General features: G+C 44.1%; 1 protein-coding gene across 1 annotated transcript; it reads left to right on the forward strand.

The window, feature by feature from the left end:
• Positions 1 to 1,507: 1,507 nt before the first annotated feature.
• MEIOC (meiosis specific with coiled-coil domain) lies at positions 1,508 to 19,920 on the forward strand. The gene is made up of 8 exons (XM_075774866.1): positions 1,508 to 1,513; positions 3,069 to 3,194; positions 4,447 to 4,604; positions 4,734 to 4,838; positions 6,333 to 8,190; positions 9,596 to 9,730; positions 13,622 to 13,802; positions 18,311 to 19,920. The coding sequence occupies exons 1-8, from the start codon at positions 1,508 to 1,510 to the stop codon at positions 18,532 to 18,534; spliced, it is 2,793 nt and encodes a 930-aa protein (XP_075630981.1). The 3' UTR covers positions 18,535 to 19,920.
• Positions 19,921 to 21,483: the final 1,563 nt, after the last annotated feature.

Consider the following 21,483-nt stretch of genomic DNA (forward strand, 5'->3'; position numbering starts at 1 on the left):
CTACACCACCAGCAAGGATAAGCGTGAGGAAACAAGGGCAGGGAACGTAGTGACCCCCCTCCCTCTGTCACCGAAATTCGGGAATGAAAGAAAACTCCTTAACGCTAATTTAGCATTAAGAAGCAGGCATTTCCTTTATTGCAGCGCTGGGTGTCAGGAGGATAGTTCCTCAAATCAGGCACACCTAATGCTGGTTCTCTTGTCATATTTATACACAAATGTTACAAAGATTACAAAGTGGTACGCTCCCGGTTCCAATAATTGGTTCCTATTTCTTCGCTTAGTATGCAAACTAGAAGGCCTGCTCAGTTCCTTTCTCCGCCTCTATCTTTTGAGTAGCTGGTATAATTTGGGTAGGGGGCTTATGGGTCGGTGGTCGTGGGGACCCTGGCCCAAATTACCTTTCCCCTAGTTTCTCAGTATTTCAGTGTTGGTAATTGTTTGCTATACGCCTCAGCAAGATAAGGATGTTGCTGGAGGCAATGAATGGCCTCCCTTTCTGCAAGGTATGTACAGAAGGACCTTGCAGTGTCTTGTAGCTCCTCCTTTTTCTCATGATGCGTAGCAGGTGCTCATTCTAAGAATTGTTAGCCTTCTGCCTAAAGTAATAATGAATAGTTTCTTATCACATATAATACAAGGAGGCCTTCATTACAGGCCTTTCTTCTTGGCTACATTTTCTTACTATGTATAATACAAGCAGGCCTTCGTTACAGGCCGATCTTTTTGGCTACACCTGAACCGGGCTCCCTCTTCCCTCAGGCTCCCCGTGCCTTCTCCTCCCAACGCAGCAGCCCCGGGGCACCCACCGCTGACTCCCCGGCAGGGTCTCAGCCCGGCAGGGAGCCGCAGTGCGGGGCTGGGGACCCGTGCTGTCCCCGGTGGCGGCTAACGGAGGATTCCTCTTGCTCCCGCGGGCCATGCCCGGGACTGCGGAGCCGCGGGAGCTGCTGGGCCCGGGGCAGGGCAGGCGTAGCGCCGGGGGCAGTCTGGCTTGACAGGGCCTGGGGGTGGCACTGCCCCCACAGGGCAGCCGGGCGGTTCTCAAGGCTCGGGGCCGCCCCGCTCCGGGCCCCCGGCTTGTGACGGGAAGGACCGAGACCGCTCCAACGGCCGCGGCGCTGTCTCCGGGTGAACAGCGCCTCCGCGGCTCCTCATTGGCGGGAGGCGAGAGTGAGGTGATTTTTCATTGGCCAGGTCTTGGCGGATAGGGACCAATAGAAATAAAGCTCCGTTGTCTAGACTGGCCGCATGGGCTCTCGATGTCTAATGACCGCGTGGAAAACAGAGAGGGTCACGTGGTGCGGGGAGGTGCGAGGGAGCCGAACGGTTCCTCATTGGTTAGACGGCTCAGGGGTTGGCCAATCCCCTCGAGCGCGCGGGGGGGGGCGGTGGTTGGGCCGGCGCGAGACTAACGGCCGTCGGTCGCCTCAGGCGGTCCGGCATGGCCGCGCGCGGGAGGGGCGGCAGCGCGTGCTGCCGGTAGCCGCTGCCGAGACGTTCGGCCATGGAGGTGAGAGACGGGGCCGCGGGCTGGGGGGAGGCTGGGCTGTGCAGCTCTTCCTGCCAGAAACCCAGCGGGCACTTCGAGCTGTCCCGGGGCTCGGGCTTCGCCTGGGCGCCGGTAGCCGAGGAGGGCTGAGGCTGGGCGTCTGCAGCGTGTCTGCTGCCGCGACCGGGTTTTCCTCAGTGTGGCGGCCCCCTCCTGTGTGGGGCCGACCGGGCCGTCTAGGCCTGGGCCCGGCTTGTGGTAACGGGTACTGTGAAACTGAGCTCGGAGGTGTCGGGAAAAAAACGCTTTTCAGTGTCCTGAAAAAGTTCCATTTGGGAAAAAAATGGGTGTGTATGTTTTGGTGGGTGTCACAAATCTGTAGTAGCTCACTATACCTATACGTTTCCTCATTCTTTGAGATCACAAATGGTGTAAGCGCTAGGTGTCGTTACTGAACAAGGAGATAACTAAGGAGAAAAAGTGACATAATTATCGTAAGAAATGGAACTGTGCTCCGCACTAATTCTGGTTTTGTGTGTTCACATAGTTGTAAAATGTGTCTGAGGAAAACAGTGTGTTAATAGATTGGTGTAACTGCAGTGTAAGCTAGAAGGAAGATCATGCTGTAGCCCACGTACATTAGATGCAGAGTCTGGTTTCATCCTTGGGTAGCTATAGAAGAACAATATTTTATAAAGAGGAGTGCTTATTCAGGATACTTTCAGATGACTAGTCCTGTGATACTTAAACATTTTCTGAATTTAGAAAGCATTTTCAGTAATATCTTAACAACAGTAATATCTTAAATATTGTACAAATAAATTAACTTTTTATTTGCGAAAGGGTTTTTTAGCTAGTCAGTTTTATTTTAACTTTAAATTCTCCTCATGTACCTCACCTTCTGGGGAAAGGAAGAAAAGATGCCTAACTTTTGGTTTTGTTTTCATTCTCAGCTCCTACCAGCCACCTATTTCTGAGCACTTCCAGGCTGATGATGGGGAGAGGGGTGTTTCTTAGGTGAAAGTTGTTTCTCCCGTACTTAAAGAATGAGGCCTATTTCCACTGTAGCTCCCAGTGTGTGTACTATAGCAAAATTCTAGCTTCTGAAATCTGAAAATGCACATACATGCATTCGTGTAACATAAATGATGTAATAGGAATAGTGATAAAAGGATGAGAGGTGTCTAGCGATGCATGGAAGGTGAAATGGCTCCTCTGCTGCTGTTGGTGCAAGGGATGATAATTCTCCTACTTGTGTAGTTGGTGTTCTGTCCTGGTTCAGCCCTTGGGAAGCTCAGGAGTGTAAACGCCAAGAATGCGGATTTCCTCTTAATCCACACCTCCTCTGTCTCTGAACACCTCGTGGATTTCTTGTGGTTTGTTGGGTTAGGTTTTTCTCTAAGGGTAAATACGAAAGTGTTCTAATGTCAGTATGTCAAACTAATTCCTTGAAAACTCAGACGGAGCAGAATTCACAAGTAAAGTGTTAAAGAAGTTCATGTTGGTATAAAATCTACAACTCTGAGGTCTGTGTATAATTATGTCCTTCTACCACTTTTTTCCTTGTCTTGTGTAGCCCAAAGTTGCCTTCAGAGGCAGCAGTCGCTGCTGGAGTAGCGCAGAAGCTGGCGGGAGGCTGACTGATGCATTCAGTAGCATAACGACAGGCTCTGGCTCACTATATGGTTGCTACAAATCACAGGTTCAGTTGATTATAAATGAATTTTTTATATCTCTGTAAGACTTTAGGCTGCTTATAAACAAAATGGTCAAAAAATATTTCTACTACAGTTGCTTATACTGGCGAACATAAATCACCGTGTTTGATTTATACTAAATCTCCATTGTTGTAATGTTCATCAGAAAGGACAGTGACTTTTTTCTTAATACAGTCACAGATGAAGGAATATGTGGTGTTTAGTAAAATAGTATTTCACTGTGTTCTTTGTTCTTCTGTTACTCTAAACAATTGTATACAAAGTAAGGAGCAAATGACTATTTTTGGGAAAACTGAGAAGCGGGTAAGAAGCAGCTTAGGTATTGCAACAGATAGTTCTATGGCATGCCACAGGAGTAGAGTCCAAGTGTTCGTATAAACCAGTTCTTAGTCTGACCGGTAGAAAATGCCCGGACAAGTTAAGTGTATTAGATCTCTCTTTTCATTGGGCCTTTCATAGCCAGAAACTTTCACTGAAGTAAAAGACTCAAACAAATGAAAACTCATCCCAATACCCTCAAGAATAGAGCTGTTACTTACTCTATCCAAGACTTGTGTGGCTTCGTTCTTCCATGTCCTTTGGCCCAGCAGCTGGGCATCTTTTTTGCTTACAGAAGTATTTTACAGATGTGGGGAACAGATGTGAAGTAGAGAGACCTGTCCATAGTTAGGCAGAAAGCCTTTGGGAAATAAAATCTGGTTTTGTGTGTTGCTTTCTGTAGCTGCTAGACTACTTTGTTCCGTAAAGGAGTATATCGTGGATCTTTAACATTTAACCCTATGAAAACACTGATAATTTTTTCAGTCACTAAAAGCTGAGAAAGTGTATGATGTTTAAACCCAACAAGCAAATGCTCCTTTTCGCTTACATTGGGTAGAAGACCTTTCCTCTAGAAAAGAATTGGCTGTAAGCCTTCTGCAGTGTCTTTAAATAACCCGTAATGATTGGGAGGAAGGGAGTGTCTCCGGACTCCTGTCGGTGATCATCTGTGACAAACCGGTGCAGACATTTTAGGCTGTCATGGCCTGAAATTTTTACTCCTATGTGTATATGCGCTGGGCAGTAGTCACCAGCAGAAGTTACCTGTAGCATTATGTCATAAAGTACGTGGCTTGCTTGCTTCTCATGCTCTGGTTACTGCGAGGGTGAACTCAGTTACAACTGCATAGAATGCTGAAATGACAATTTGATGTGTTTGATATTAAAACCAGTGCTTTTATTGTACATAAAATGCAGAATGAAGAAAATGTAGAGCTACCTCAAACCTTCAGTTCTTCCCTTTCAACATCAGAGTACTCTGCACCTGTGGACACTTCCCTTTTATACACACCATGGTCTGCCTGTGGAGATGATACTAAGCAGCCTGCTGCCTCACAGATTAACATGAAGTCCAGGTAGTCATCTTTGACAGAGAGAGAATGTGTGTGTTGAGGGAGGAGATGGATTATTTCTTTTGTTTAATTTAGCTTATGAATTATGTGGAATTAAGTAATTGTTTTCATTAGTGCACAATTCGTTTTCAGGATTCAACCTGAAAGGAATGATTATGGCAGTGAAACAGATTTATACAGACTTGTGTCTAACATCTTGGAAGAGCAAGATAAATCGCAGCTGTGTTGTGCTGAGGGGTGAGTGTGTTGCCATGCGAGCACTGCTGGCATTCTCTTCCTCTGACAAAAACTACCCTCACTGATCTCCGTATCTGTGTTCTGTTAGTCATCTTTGCGTCTGCTGCTGGCAAATCCTCGTAATCTTTACAGTTTCCCTTCCTTCCCACTAATCTTCTAATATTTCACTTGTGATACTTGAAAGCTTTTCTCTGAGTACTCAAATTACGTGGTAGTTTCTGGCTTTTTATAATTGGAATGTTTTAAATAAGTCCTTAACAAGCATTGTGGCAATGCTGCATTCAAATAAATCTCCTTGAATATATGCCTTGGCCTATGTTTTTTTTTTTTTAGATAAAGATTGAATTCAGACTTTAGGTTTCTTTCTTAATTTCAATTCACAGAAGGAATACACAAAACATAAAATCGTACTCTTTCATGCTTCCTGAACTGGCAGGAGGGAAGAACTCCACGCAAAATGAATATTTCTTGATGTTGGTGCTACCTAAGCAATATTTGCACATCAAAATGTTGGATTTATTATGCCTATATTTTAGCACCATAAGAAACTATTAGATAGTCATAATAGCTTGACAGAGAAGGATTCTGATCCAGCATCCTTGAGATACTTGGAGAGCTCACGGTCTTCTGCCAGACTCTGAGTATCCTAGGTGTAAGAGATAAGAAAGGGATAAGATAAACCAGTTCTCACGGTTCCTAAGCCAGGCACCACTCTTCCTTTCTGTCATCTCCCAAAATTCCAATCATTTCTGTATGTGTGCTGAGCTATGTGACTGAAGTGAGGGAAAACTTCAGAGAGTGTCAGTCTTGATCAAAAGATAGCTTGCTGATTCCTTTGCTTTGGACAATTAAGGTTGGATTTCTGTCTTCAGTACTGCCAAATTTCCAGGTACAGTTCCAACTTTTACTTTGTTTACAGCTTTCCTTGACAGACAGCGATTGTCCTGTGATAATCCGCAGTAATTAGTGGAAGGAAAGGAAATGTGCTGAGATGCTTATTCATGATTTACCTGCAGGAAGCAGTGTAAGCCAGTGCAAAACAGGCAATTCTGAAGCAATAAGCAAGATGATACAGAGAAGCATTTCATCTGGAGTGCTTGGATGTAGCTTTGAGAGGTTGTGGGCAGTTGGGGAAGTATGGTTATCTTAACTTGTTGCTTAGCCAGGAGTATTTTGGTGGTGACAGATAGTAAATCTCTTGACAGGATTGACTGACTATGATTTGGTAGGTACACATCACTTGCGGCTTGAAGGCACTGTACGTAGCTCCTAAGGTATATGGGTGGGTTTAGACAAGCCAGAGTCAGTTTTCTCATCTGATTAAGGGAAACCACGAAGATGGCAGTAGTGGATAGAGGTCGGAGTAAGATGTCTTTGAATCAATCAAGAGAAATGATTGGGGAAGAACTGGGTTCTTCAACTTTTTTCTGCATTTGGGAATGGAAGAGGAGCACCACAGATAGGAATCTAACCGTGTATTTCTTGTTTTTCAAGGAGTTGCCCTTCCAACTTGAAGTCGGTATGGCCCGTGAACACAACCAGAATCGTAGACCACCGTGACCTGTTGCCAGAAACTAAAAGACCAGTTGTTGGATCTGTCTTGCAACAAGGTTTTTATAGGAGCGAATCCGTATCTGCTGCTGAAAAACAGTACTTGCAAAGTGGTAATCTTGCATCACAGCAAAAAGTAGATGAATGTTATCGCGGGTTTACTGGCATAGATCTTGAAGAGCAGAGTTTATACCCTTCTAGGAATGATCGTGCCAACTGTTGCAGCATGCAGACTAAGGAGAACATTAAGACAACACCCATATATCAGAACTATCCATACGTAAAAAACACCTTCACACCCCAAGCTGGGTGTTCAGAAGTAATCAAAGACTCCGGAGCTGACACTTACTCTTATGGAAGAGAGAAGGTGTGTCCCAAAGGAGCAGATGCACAGTTGCACCAAAAATGGTCAGAACCGTTTCTTCCACAGTTTCACAGATATAATGAAAATGCAGATTATAGTAGATACATGGAATATTCTCATGTTAGTAAAACAAAGCCTAACAAGAGCACTAATTGTAGCCTCCGAGAAAATAAAAAGTTAGTAAATGGAACTATCGAGGCACCATCCCTGGACACAGAACCCTATACTAAATTATTTCAAGTTAAATCAGGAACTCAGAAAAAAATAGAAGATACAATTTCAGATCAGCAAAATTTTTCATTTCCCAAGGCTATAGGACTTCTATCAGAAAAACAATTTGCAAATGAAGCTTCATTCTGCACTGATTTGGGGCAAAAATTTGAATACGGACTAAAATCTTTTGCAACTTGTCCAGGGAATAGTGACTGTGCAAGTGGTGTAGAAAAGCAGCAGTTTTCCAAATCTGATCTTCAGAATTCTGAATACTGTAAATCACTTCCATTACTACCAAACTCAGCAAACCCATCAGCAGGTGCTAATGTAAGGCCAGCCTGGATGAACATTCAAACTAAAACCGCTGCTTCTGTCCCATTTCAGAATCCAAGTCCTTTGTTGAAGCTGAATAATCACTTACCTCCTTTTCCAAAAGGTTCCAGTCATTCTAATGATTTTCTTCAGTTATCTTCAAATTTGCCTTTAAATAGTAATTTATTTCAGAAGTACTGTCAAGATAATCCTTCATTTTTTTCAACTCTTGATTTTGGTTATAACACTGCAGAACAAGCTCGGTCTGCTGCGTGCATGGAAGCACTAGTTAGGAGTGGAGAAGAGAGTCTCATCGAGTATTTAAGTGAAAAGAAATTGAAGCAGCCAAGCGGATTCTGTGACAATTATTCAGCTCAGCAGTTTGGGATCTTTGAAAATATGAACAAACACCGTTTCCGGTTGAAGCCACAGAGTGACCATTATGATCTGGAAGGACAAAAACACACAGATGGGTTGTTGCAGAACATGTACCAAGATTTAACAGAGTCTCAGGGTCAGTTTAATCTCAGGCAGGGGAGCGGAGACACTAATGCCATCAGTCCTGTGGCTTGCCTACAGGCTCCAGGCTTCTCCAACAATTGCATGATGGGTGACTTCAGACGTAACCAGCAGCTTGGTTCGAGTGCATTCCCCTTGAGATCAGCTCGCCTGTTTGGCCGTTCCATTGTCCCTCTGATGGACTCTCACGACTTATTCTCCTGCGACGATTTGAAATGCTTCTATCCTCATTTTAACAATAAGATATATGGTGACAGTTCTTTTTCTGGTTTTGTACCAGCATTTGGATTTCAAAGACAAGTTAAAACCCGTAGTGGGCCTGCCAGTGAACTTCATGTTAGACTAGAAGAATGTTATGAACAGTGGAGAGCTTTGGAGAAAGAAAGAAAGAAGGTAAAAAAAAATTAAAAATTAATACGGCATATCACAGACTTGATTTAGAACTCATCCTACTCAGACCAATTAGAGATCATGGGTAGTTCTCCCTGTTACGAATTGAAATACTTAATGGGACTGAAGTTAAAAGAGTTTGCTTCCCTGTCTATTTGGAGTGAAAACAAGTTTTGAAGGTTTGTAGCATGGTTGGAAGCATAACTAATGTATCGAATGTTGCATCTAGAGCAGGAACTCTGTGACTCTCTCAGCCTCTGTGTTGGGGAAGGTGTGTTTTATGACTAAAAGTCACATTACACTTTTTTTTTAAATACAATAAATACAATGCATCTGGCAACTTTGACAGCAAATCCATCAATTATGTTTTTAATTGGAACTACACTTTAATTCTTTCAAGAATTGATTAAATTTCTTAGCCCTTACACTTTGAGTTCTTTCAAGGAGTTATTCTCACCTCCTGTTTCTCTGATGTTTTAAACCTAAGATGTATTTGAAGGGGCTCTCTTTTCCCTCAGAAACAGAAGCTGAAGAAAAGGTAATATTAAAACACCCAAACTAAAAGATTGAGGCCCTACTTAGAGCAATAGCCCTGTTTGGTCATCAGCAGAAGGGCTTCAGGCTACCCCAGTCTCCTGACAGCAGCTGGTTGTTGCTTTGACTAGAGAGGTTGGAGGGGGAATGAGCTTGACTTGAGGAGGGGCTTGCATAGAAGAGTGCAAAAAAGAAAGAGCTGACCCCATGCTGAGAAGATGGGGGTGTGGAGAAGATTAGGCTGCAGCTTCATGTGGACCAACAGGACAAGCTAAGAAATGCAATTGTAAACCAGATTTGGCTAGCTATGTTTTGTTACAGGTGTTTGAGTGACATAATGGGGTGAGAAATTGAAATTTGAAATCTTGTGGTCAGATTTCAAAGTAATTTTCTGATGGTTAAATAAAATATTTCATTTTAACAAAACAAAACTTTCTGTAGTTTGACTAATCTGTAGAAAATTTAGGTTAAATGCTGACTTAAAAAAAATTATTTTCATTTTGTGGATGAGGTCCACACCTGTTTGCTCATTCTTTTTTGCCTTTTAATTCTAACTTGCCTCCATTTCATTTACAGGCAAAATTAGTACAGGCTGTAGTCAGAGCGTGAGAAGACATAGCACTTCTGAAATGCATTATGTTGGCATAATTTCTTTATTTGAACTGCTTTGAGTAAAGTGGTTGTTCGCTTAAAACAGGTGATTGTCTTGCTAAATGGTTAAATCCCAAATGCCTGAATCCTCAGTAGCTGCTTTAAAAAAATCGAAAACCCTAAAGGAAAAAAAATAGTATATCTGATATTTCTTCTTGTTTCTGTAATAAAGCGCACTTTGCAGCTTACATTCTTAGGGAGTTATTCTTTTGTTTTCCTGCAGACCGAATCAGCTCTTGCTAAGAATTTCCAAGGGAAAAAGGTTTCCAGTGCTAACAACACTCCAATTCCAAGGCTGACATCAAACCCATCAAGAGTTGATCGCTTAATTGTGGATCAGCTACGTGAACAAGCCAGAGTGAGTGTAGGACTAAAAATAAAAAAAATCTATTGAGCTTATCACACAGAACTTAGAGTACAGTCTAAGATATGTAAGATGATCAGAGCAGCTTTTCCCAAAATAGCTTTGTTCTTAAATGCTATGCAGGGAATAATATTTCAGCAGTCCCTGCTAGAATTTCTACAGCTCCAGGTTTACTGCTGCTGTTACCAGGGAACCCGCAGAGGAGCTGAGGCTCACGTTTGCATGCATACATGCCAGGAGGATGTGTTTTCTAGTACAAGAGCGTGCACGAGATGCCAGAATCCAGTCATCTAACCAAACTGCTTGCACAGCTCTAAGATGTTCCTGACTTTGAGCTTTTCTGTTTTGAACAGCTCAGCAGAGAAATGTTCGCTATAGATTTGTTGACACTGTATTAGAGGAAGTATTTGTGGAGAAAAAGCAAATTTAATTAATGTTTGTAGGACTTTGATATCTATTTGCTTTAGTCTTGTATTTTTTTTTATGCAGAATGGTTATTTCATGCAACTTAAGCCAGAATTTTTATGTTAGTAGTTTGCTTCTTAGGCAAAAGTGCCACAACCTGTGGGGCAAGCGTGACCGGTGTCTTTTGAGCTGCCTGTGGCTCTGCGGCCAAACGATGGTGCCAGCGTGCAGCATCATATTTCCTTGGGAGGCAGCAGCCTACACAGAATTCTGCAAGGGAGACTGGGAGGAGGGGAGCAGGAGCTGAGCTGAGCTGCCAGCAGAGTAGCGAGGGTCTGGTCTCGCTCTTGTGAGGCTGAGAGGCCAGAGCCAGGATGCTCATGCTGCAGAAGGAGGACAAGTGTGGGCTGAAAGCACAGATGCCAAAACCTGCCCCTGCGAGGGGATGTGGGATTAAAGGCAGCAGCTGTTGTTCTGAGAAGTGCTGGTTCTTGGAGGCACCCGTACTGCTGCACCCAGCCACTCCCAAGGCAGCAGTGATAAGGACCAGTCTTTCCTTCCTGTCTCACACAGGTGAAATCAGCTGTGGAGCCATGTCTGCTGCCTGCTGAAATCTGTCCTGTTCATACAGTTGAGTGTAGAGAAAAATGTGTTGATAGGCTTAGTGTACACTTTTTAAACTACTCTTATGAACCCCAAAAGAACAGTGTTCTCTTTTCACTTTGAGAAGGCTTGCCTGTCCTTGTCCTAGTACTTTAAAACCATATCTAAAAAAGAACTTAATCTTTTCTAGCCATTTGAGAAACCAAAATTAAGGGTATAGAACCTCAAATGCTTGTTAGGTAGCAACTGAAAAGTATTTTTAAGGATGTTCAAAAGCACAGTGGGGCTGTTAGACCTGGATTCTAACATCAAAAAGCTTATTGATGGCCAAAGAGAAACACTGGTACAAAGGTTCAAGTGGAAGTTGAGCTGGCTGAATCTGGGATTAACTCTTTGTAGCATGGTGCATCTAGTTAAATCCTCTTGGTGGCCACGTATTTTACTTTGGTTTTCTCATCTGAGACTTCCACTTGCTTTCAGTTCCAGAACAAAGCATAGCTTTGGAGAGGTGGCAGTAGCTTCCTTCACTATGTCATCAGTAGCTATTAAAACTGCTTAATAGTCAGAGAACAAACTTTAAACCAGGATCTCTTCTCTACAGACTGTATCTCATCTCCCTCGTGTCTGGGGAAATACAAATCTGCAGCTCCGTTGTACCTGGAGAATGCCATTTCCCCCCACTGTGGGGTACTCAGAGGCTGCACATTCAGCTTGTGCCCTTGAAGCTCTTCTAGTCTGGACTGATAATGGTTTTTGCCAGAGGGGACAGAGCTTATTTCTAGTAGGGAGGGTATTTGTATGGGCTGGGGAAAGCATTATAGTTCTTGCTCCAAATAACGTGTTTTGTGAAGAACACTTATCGAAGCTGAGCCTGAAGCGTCAGTCCTTATCCCATGGTGTACACTCACCTCCAGCCTGCAGGGTCCGTGGCTCTGCTGGCTGTTTTCCTGGGACCCTGCCACTCCAGCAGTCAGCCTCAGCGTCACTGTGGCTCACTGCTTTTCCCAGTGAAGGATCTGAATTAGTCAGCAAGCCCTGCAGCGGTCAAAAGGGATCAGTTGTGCTTTCAAGAGAAGATCGGGTTTAGTTAATGCCTCTGAGACGTGAGCGGAAGGAAGTGTCTCTTGGGAGTGCAGGATGAACGTCTGAAAAACCCGAGGGGATGGGAAAGTTAGCATTTGAGCCTTCAGTGGTTCCCGTTGGGTTGCTGGGGCAGCCCAGCTTTGCTGACTTTGGTAGATTCTTCTTTTAGACATCTGGCACTTCTCCCAGGCTTAGTATAAAGAACACAGGCATTTAACTACCAACTGTGGATCTCACTGGATGAGGCTGTGGTACCTGAGAACTAGGTCTTCAGAACGTAAGTCCTTTTGTGGATGTGGATGTACTGTTACATAAGACCGGGAAATGACTGTCAGGTTCATCTTAATTTGCTTCACTTGTTGATGTAATCCTACTATGCCACTCCTTAAAATCTGGCTTTTTCTTCAGAAACAAATCTAGTGATTTTCAAATGATCTTACCTACTTTAGTATCCTAGTGACCAATTCCTCGGTTGTTCTTGGGAAGTTCTCCATTCACTTTTTTTTTTTTTTTAAACTCTCAGCTTCCTTACAAATGTGAAATATCACTTTTTGAGTTTATTGGTTGTTGCTGCTGTTGCAGTAACTCGCGCAGTTTATTCCTGCCTACGTTTCCCCCCACCCACCCCCAAGCTTTCACTGGATCTGAGGGAGAGCAGGACAAGTGTCGCAGTGGGAGCTGAATGCTCTCCTGAGCAAGGAGTGGCTGCTCTGTTCTGCTGTTGGGGATGCTTTTGCCAAAATAACTGTCTTGGCCAGCAGCCTGCTCTGGGGATACTTGGGGCAGGTTAGGCAAATTGTCCTGGTTCAAATGCCTTTGTTAACCACCCTTTCTTACATTTTAAAAACTCCATTACAGTCTTTTTCTTAGGGAAGCCTACAGTCTTTTTGTTGCAAGGAAACATCGAGAACTTAGCTTTGCACTGTGCTCCCAGACCCTCTGTTTCTTATTTTTAACCTGTGGACAACCATTAATCATCAGGCTTCTTTATACCTCATCAAGTGTAGCCATTGCCTGGTAAACATTACAATTTTGGAATTTTTAGTTTTATCTCTTTCTGCAGACTAGTAACCAGGTTCTTCAGTGGTCTGTGAACCACGGTTGAATCACTCACCAAGGGGAAAATCATAGTAACAGGACTGTTGAAAGATAAACAAGACAGCAAAGACACAGATTTTCAATTAACTAATCAAAACTGTATGATTTTTGAGTGATTGTGCTTGATATTCTCTGAAAGAGCTCCTTTAGCCTTGAGTATCCATCCTGAAAATCAGCCTACATGTGTGGTTCACAGCAGCTTTAGCCAATCTAAACCAAGACTGCCGCTCTCCTGCATTGCCTGTTGCTTTGTGCTGGCGCAGGGAGATCATCTGGATGAAAGCTGGTCAGTCTTTGTGGGATCCGTTTTCAACCAGATAATTACAGCAGTGCTGATGGAAGGTGAGACCACAGTGGTCTTGATTGAGAGGAATGTACATTGTCACAGAACTGCCTCCTGTTACATGGTTGTCTCAAAGTTTTATGTATCCGTTACTAATTAGTAAGCTGGATGTCCTAATATTTGGGTATTTTAGCTTTGCTGTTGTGCTGTGCACATCCAGGTATTCTACAGTTTCAGTTCTGGAGAAGAAGAAACCCTAGGTAAGAATTTAACTACTGCAACTGTAACTTTATGAACTGTTCTCAAAAGAAAATAATGGTTATCATTAATCTGTTCTTCCTAATCTAGCTAATTTTCGTGTAAGTCTAGATGAGTATAGTTTCAACTCCCGTAACATGTAAAATGTTCATTAGGTTGTGACTTTACTGGGAAAAATGGAGCGCCTTCGCAGTTCTCCCCTTCATGCTAACATTTCTACTGCTCTTGATAAACATCTGGAGGTAATTCATGTAGTGCAGTCACGTAGAAAAGATGAAATTGTAAATGCTTCAAATCGACAGAGGCAAGGACCTCCCAGATGCCAAGATGACAGAGGTATAACTATGCTTACATACTTTTATAAGGTAGCTGAAAAATTCTACGCATATTGCGCTCTATAAAAAAATAAGTGTGATGGGTTTTGTATTAGAGTTTTAATTTATTTTTCAGTGTCTAGAGCTTCGAGAAAGGCAGACTGTATGGGTTTTAGATGATGGTTTTAGGACACTAAAAGTGGGTTTTAGAGATAAATGGGTTAAATCAATTAGGAGTGCATTTATCCAATTAATAAACTAGCAAGTAATAAAAAGGTGGGGGGGGGTTTGTAATGCAGTTTGGGATTGAAGATGATATTAAACTATTGCCTCTTTCTTCCCCCTGTCTTTCATATTCCTGTTCCATCACCCCTCCAGCCCTGTCTGTATTTCTGTGTAGAGCTTCCTTGGCATTTGTGGTGGGTTGACCCTGGCTGGGGGCCAGGTGCCCACCAGAGCCGCTCTATCACTCCCCTCGTTCACCAAACAGGGGAGAAAATGTATAACGAAAAGCTTATGGGTCGAGATAAGGACAGGGAGAGATCACTCAATAATTATCGTCATGAGCAAAACAGAGCGAACTTAGAGAGGGAATTCATCTAATTTATTACCAAGCAAAACAGAGTAGAGGAATGAGAAATAAAATCAAATCTTAAAACACCTCCCCCCACCCCTCCCATCCTCCCGGGCTCATCTTCACTCCTGGCTTCAACCTCCGCCCCCCCTCAGCAGCACAGGGGGACGGGGAGTGGGGGTTACGGTCAGTTCATCACGCGGTGTTTCTGCTGCTTCTTCGTCCTCAGGGGGAGGACTCCTCTCATCGTTCCCCTGCTCCAACGTGGAGTCTCTCTCATGGGAGACAGTCCTTCATGAACTTCTCCAACGTGAGTCCTTCCCATGGGCTACAGTCCTTCACGAACTGCTCCAGCATGGTCTCTCCCAGGGGGTGCAGACCTTCAGGAACAGACTGCTCCAGCGTGGGTCCCCCACGGGTTACAAGTCCTGCCAGCAAACCTGCTCCAGCGTGGGCTCCTCTCTCCACAGGTCCTGCCAGGAGCTTGCTCCAGCGTGGGCTTCCCACGGGGTCACAGCCTCCTTCAGGTGCCTCCACCTGCTCCGGCGTGGGGTCCTCCAGGGGCTGCAGGTGGAATCGCTACACCCCCTCATCCTCCCTCCATGGGCTGCAGGGGAACAGCCTGCTTCACCATGGTCTTCACCACGGGCTGCAGGGGGATCTCTGCTCTGGCGCCTGGAGCACCTCCTGCCCCTCCTTCTGCACTGACCTTGGTGTCTGCAGAGTTTCTTCCATCTTCTCACTCCTCTCTCTGGCTGCAAAAGCTCTCTCTAACTGTTTTTTTCCATCTTAAATATGTTATCACAGAGGCGCTGATTGGCTTGGCCTTGGCCAGTGGTGGGTCCGTCTTGGAGCCGGCTGGCATTGGCTCTGTCAGACACAGGGGAAGCTTCTAGCAGCTTCTCACAGAAGCCACCCCTGTAGCCCCCCGCTACCAAAACCTTGCCACGCAAACCCAACACAGTATCTCCATGCTGAATCTGTGTCAAGAGACCAAGATGGCCTTGCTTTATGAATGGATTTCCTCTTCAAGTATGTTCTGTCGTAGGTTGACATAAAATACAAATTATATTTTGGATGGATACACAAAAATACATTGGTTAGAATGTTCTTATTTTTAATGGTATCCAAAATATGCAGAATATTCAGCTTAATCTTTCACTTGTGCACAGGTGGAATGGCAGATTTCCTTCTCTCTTAGATGCAAGGCAGAATGAATTTCTGCTGCCTGTGATGCGCTGACGTACAGCTTTGTGTTGGAAGCTGTCTTTATTTCTGAGGGTCCTCTGTTCACTTTCTGCCTCTCTTTCCACACCTCAATTAGATGGTTTATCTTGCTCCTTTGGGGTTTCCCATCATGCAGTTGTGTAATTCTCAAATTTACTTCAAAAGATACACTATAGCATTTTTTCTTTTCAACTGTTCACAGTCATTCTTGTTTCTCTTTACCTTGATTAAAGATTATGTGACTTGTTAAGCTGAAGGGGGTTTTTGGGTGTTTAAGCCCATGAACATAATAGGCACTGGCTTTACTTGGCGCTACTTCTTATCCAGATCAGTTAGCTCTTTGGAACCGAGTAGTCTGGAAAAGAGGAGCTGTCAGACCTGGGGATTGCTGCCTGGTCCAGCTGTGAAGAGAAGAGAAAGAAGTGGACGGGCTTTGCACAATGGGATCCAATTACTTTAACTAGAAGGGTTGCACTTCCTTTGTGTACCTCTAGTCCTCCATGCCCGCTGTCTCTGAGATGTGTTAGCTTGCTGCGGCAATTGGGGAGGATTTTTCAAACAGTAGATTACTAAGCGTAGTAACTATTTGCTGCATGTTTGGAAAAGCTTTGAGGAAAATGCCTGAAGCTGTGCATCTCCTCTCTCTGGCAGAGCTTTCTTGTTAATAGTTCTGTTTTGTTGGAGAAGGGGTCTTCCCCAGCCCAGCCTTGTTTCCACAGCACCTTTCTGTTCCATCTGATCTGCTATTAAGTATCTGTCTTATCAGGCAGGACCTGTCTGTTGTGTCTTCTATTCTAGGAAGTTTGATGTAAACAAAATTCATATGTGAGCCATGGTCTTCTCTTCTCCCAGCTCCCCTGCTTTAGTTGCAACGCAGATATCCATCTGCTTCCCACTGAAGAAACTGAGCTGCCTCATGTCAGTTGTATTCCCGCACATGGGTCTGAAAAATTCTATTACACACTGAAGTTGGGGAACTGTACGAGGTATCTGCAGTTGTTTGTAAATGGTTTTGACCACTTAATGAAGTTCTGGAAGAAATCACAATTTTATGGAGTGCCATCTGTCACCCAGAACAATCCTCAAGCCTTTCAGAGCTGTCTGACCATACCTCTGCTTTGAGATTGCCCCTAGATTTAGTTTTCAAGATCTTTCAGAAGGGTATAGATGTTACAGATCATCTTCTGAAGGGAGAAAAGACCTTTTTAATGTCTGTAACTCTCAGGCACTGCATTTGGCCAAAAACTTTAAAACAACTCTTCCTTATTACTGTGGGATTTTCCCTTTTTCCTTGGTAGCGACCCAAACGCCAGCCCTATCTTACAGCTTTGAGATGCGTATTTATGTGAGCGTCACTTGTTCCTTGGCTTTCTCTAGGCAATCCAGATGACACCATTCCTGTGGTCTCTTCTTGATTCCACAAAGCTTGGTGTGGAAATGGGAATTCTGAAAATATAAGACCTGATAATCACATGCCCCCCACTCTGTATTCTGTCCTTTATTTCTCTGAAGTTACCCTTCCAAATACTACCTTCTAAAATTCCTTGAATGGCTGACAGTTGTGTTGGACAGGTGGATTTTCATGGTGATTCTCCAGTTACCTGCATCAGTTGTCTACTGCTCCTGCGTAGCAGTGGTAACTAGAGGAATCGGTGGTCGCTCTGTGCAGAAGGAAGGAGGGATTTCTCAGAATTGGTTTCCCAAAACCAGCCCAGGGAGTGAGAGCCAGTCAAGCTGGGGAAGAGGGACAGTGAGGGGATAAGGTTAAGGCCTTTAAATTCTGCCCCTTCCTGAGGCACCTCTAGTTCTGCCAGGAGGGGAATGCTTTCACCTGGAACAGTGACTCCCGGAATACCGGCTGAAGGTAGGCACCAGGTTTTCCAATGAACTGAAACTGCAGCCGTGTTTACTGAGCACGAGCACTTGGAGGAGCAGACTTTAAGTCAAAGTCTCCCACTGCTTCCAGTCCCCATGGAAGTGTGTGACCAGGGAGGCGAGTGCACAACGTGTGCTTTCTGTGCAGCCCAACGTACAGTGTAGTGTGACCCAGCTCCTAGAGGAGTGAGTGTGCTCCTACCCCCAAATAACATGCAAGTTACTCCATTGCCTAGAAGAGGGTATCAAATTTGTTTCCTTACACACAGGTTGGAATTAAAGTCAAAGCATTATCTATGCATTAAGACATTACTGTTGAATAAATGGACTACTGCACCACCTTACTCTTTATTTTAGAGTGGTGGGGTTTGCCACATTTTTGCAGAACGTGATCTGCATGCTTTAATAAAATGCCATAAACAAGCCACTCCACCCGTCTTGGTAAGATGGGCAAAGGATCCACATTGTGGATCTGAAGGGGTTGCTATGAATGTTCAGCAACAAGCTCGCACAGGAGGGTGCGAGGTGCTTTTCGTGTGTGTGTACGGGGAATCCTTTCAAAAGCAGAGCTGCCTGCAAGGCTTTAGGTGCTCCTGGTAAGAAGTGGCAGTGAAGTAGGAGCTTTAACAAAATAAGTACCTAAATTCCATATATTCATTGTGTGAGGGCCTAAAAATCACTGCTTGCTTAGATTCAACTTTTACAGCCTTATAAAGAGACAGACACAAGACCAGACACTAAAAAGGACCTAAAAAGCTTTGCTGGTTTTAACGTTGCCAGAGTGAATTAATCCCAATGGCACTTGCTGATGAACTGTGTGTAATAAAGACTGAAACGCTGTTTCCTCCCTGCAGATGTGTTTGCTCTTGCTTTGGCAATTAAAGAGATGAGCGTAGCAACACGTAAAGTGCGTACCACTCTCTGGTGTGCGCTCCAGATGACCTTACCAAAATCTTCAGCTGGAAAACTAGATCGAGCGAAAGCTCTTCGGGAGACGACGCAACCTGAAGAAAAAGCACGCGAAAACACAAACAGCTGCGGCATCCTAAATCTGAGGGCTGAAGTAAGCAAGCACTAATGAAATACCAGTTGCACCCAGAAATACACTGCAGTGTGTGTGTGAGAGAGAGAGATAACACGCTAATTCTTTTTAATTATTTGTAAAGTTGAACTACTAATATTCATATTTAAAGCTGTATCTTCATGAGAAGTTGAATTTGCTTTAAGGGCTCTCAGGTTCTACTTAAACTGTTAACATTACAGGCAGCGTCACAATATTGTAAAGCCAAACTGGTGAATGTTAACTTAAAAAATAATCAGACTAATTAATTAACAGCCAAGATATTATTTAACTTCTGCAGGTGAACCCCGGTGTACAACTCTTCCATAACTTCTTTTAGTTTTGCTTTAGGAAATAGGTTTTAAAATAATGATTCGTAAAGACTGTAGTCTAACGGGGTGTCCGGTCAGGATCAGATAAGATTGTGATGTAAAAATGGTTTCCTTATTGAACTAAAACCTGGAAACAGGAGGAAAAAATGCTAAGAATACCCAATATTCATGTAAAATTAAATATTTAAAATATAAATATTTATGAATTTGAGATTTTAGAATCTAAGTTTGTGAAAGGAGATGTACCGGGTTCTACTAAATTACTGGTATGACAAAATTGCTGTTGTGAAACCATGCAATTTAGTAAATGTGTTCAAATCATTTGGGCATGCTCTTGGGAAGAAAAGAACCTCTGTTTTAAAGTATTTAAACATAATCAAAATATGACATGCACGCAGGATTATCCTTTAAAAAGCTGTGCAGCAGCTGAAATAATGAGTATTGGTTTTAATACCTTCACTTTAAAATTGGAAGAGGTATCACAAAGTTCTAAAATTTAGGTTTTCTTAAAGTTACTCTTTTCACTAGTTTGGTTTGAAATTTGGTTGGGGTATTTTAGATTTATTAGTTTACCTCTGCATTTTTGACAGCTATTAATACTTGGTGTTTATCTACATATCTTAATCTGTACGGAATATAAATAATTTATTCACTGATTCGAAATGTTGATGTTATGTGGCTCGGGAGATACGGGGGTTTTAACACTTTAGCATCGCGTTTATAATGTGTGGATTAAATTTATTCAGCTGTCCTTGCCTAGATACCCTGATATTTTAAATGTCTGTGTTCTTCCTACTTCTGGAAATCCTGATATGCAAAAGGTGTGATCACACCACATAAATTGTCGTTAGATGATGTGAAAAAGAAACCGAATGAAAATGCTGCAGAAAGCGGAGTGACCGTTTTGATCACTGAAAGGACCAAAGGCACTGCCAGAGCGAGTTTATCTGGGCAGGAGAACAAAGCCCGTCTGCGTACCGCAAGTCGCTGCATTAACATTTGTTAAGTTTAACCTAGGAGGTGTTGATGTTAAAAGCTAAACTGTGCTGACTTTAGTCTGTCTGGTAAGAAATAAATTAGCTTTTGTTGGAGAGCATTTGCTCGCGTTTGTCTTCATAGCCTCAGCTCCTAGGACCTGATCCCTTAACAGGGATTGTAGTTTTCTGTTATTGAAGTTTCTAGGAGGTTGTCACAGGAGAAGAATCAGAGATCGCTCAGGCAGATCTGATCTAGTATTGAGTTCTAATCAGTAAATTTAGGTGTGTAAGGTATTTAATATTAAAGTACAGACAGATTGGTGGTCAATACTAAAAGTCAGTGTGGGATACAAAGATTATCACTTAAGTTTACTACAATATATACGTGTACACAAAAGCCGTCGCTTACCAGCCATGGCTGCCTGGTGTCAGTCAGGAGGGGGATTCCTGGGCCTGAGGGGTACCTGAGGGATGTCCCTGCCCCTGCACAGGCAGCTGCTCTGGTGGCACAGCACCCTGGGGTGCAGATCCTTACAGCCTCAAGTGGGTAACTCAGATTTTCTGCTGTGCTCATGCAGTTTTGGCTGCTTGTCAGCCCAGTCTCCAGCCAAACTGTTTATTTTGGGGGTTCGGTCCAAATTCTCACCGACAGCCTCACACCAGGACTAACTTTGGTTGGGCCTGCCTGCTGAGCGTCTGCCTGGACCAAAGCTCAGTGAGGTCACACAGGAGTAGTGCCTCAGAGAGCTGTAAAGCAGCGGTGATACTGAAGTTACTCTTTGGTTGACATGACTGTAACTTCAGACAAACCAAGGGAAAATGGTATCCATGCACTGAATCCAAAGTGGTGGGGTTGGTTGGTTTTTTTTCCCTGCAAGCATCTCCTTAGCTACAAGCTCTGTACTGTCAGAGAAAGCTTATGCAATAGTTTCAGCACTGGCACTGTAATCTTAGGAGTCTGTCTGAAGTATTCCTACTCTAAATTCCTTGGTGCTGTTGCCAGTAGTGCACGCCTGAATATCCTGAGTGTCGGTCTCACATCAGCCAGCAGCTCTCCAGGGGCACCGTCCGCCTGGGCACTTAATCAATAGCACAATTTATTGATGCTCGGTTACAGCAGCTCGGCGGTCTGAAGGCAGCCCCGCAGCCCCGCAAGCTGTGCTGGAACGGGCTCAGGGCCAAGCGGCACCTTAAACCCTTCAGTGCAGCCAGTTCATCTGCTTACAGGAGACTGCAGCACGCTCCTGGGGCTGCCACAGCTGGTGAAGCTGCCTCAGCGAGGTGCTGCTGGAGGGGTGTGGTTCTGCTCTGCCCCAGGACATCAGCTGAAACCCCTGGAGCGGGACAGTCCTGCTTCCCCAGCCCCAAAAGGGCTGTTATTAGCTGTGGGAGCGAAGTCTGGGCTGGCCGGGCACAGCTTATGCCCTGTGCCTGTCTGTGAAATAGGTGCAGTCACAAGCACACCCTGGGAGCTTTCTTAAAGCTGTACCCACAGCATCCCAGGCTGCCTGGGACCTCTGGAGATCATCTCATCCAGCCCCCTGCCAGAGCAGGATCACCCAGAGCAGGTTGCACAGGATGGTGTCCAGGCGGGTTTGGAATCTCTCCAGAGAAGGAGACTCCACAACCTCTCTGGGCAGCCTGTCCCAGGGCTCGGT

The sequence above is a fragment of the Balearica regulorum genome, chromosome 24, assembly GCF_011004875.1.
Source record: "Balearica regulorum gibbericeps isolate bBalReg1 chromosome 24, bBalReg1.pri, whole genome shotgun sequence".
NCBI lineage: Eukaryota > Metazoa > Chordata > Aves > Gruiformes > Gruidae > Balearica > Balearica regulorum.

Excerpts from the sequence above, each read along its gene's own strand:
- MEIOC (XM_075774866.1), top strand. Across the intron at positions 4,605-4,733 it reads CAGATTAACATGAAGTCCAG|GATTCAACCTGAAAGGAATG; the intron begins GTAGTCATCTTT and ends ATTCGTTTTCAG. Across the intron at positions 4,839-6,332 it reads CAGCTGTGTTGTGCTGAGGG|GAGTTGCCCTTCCAACTTGA; the intron begins GTGAGTGTGTTG and ends TTGTTTTTCAAG.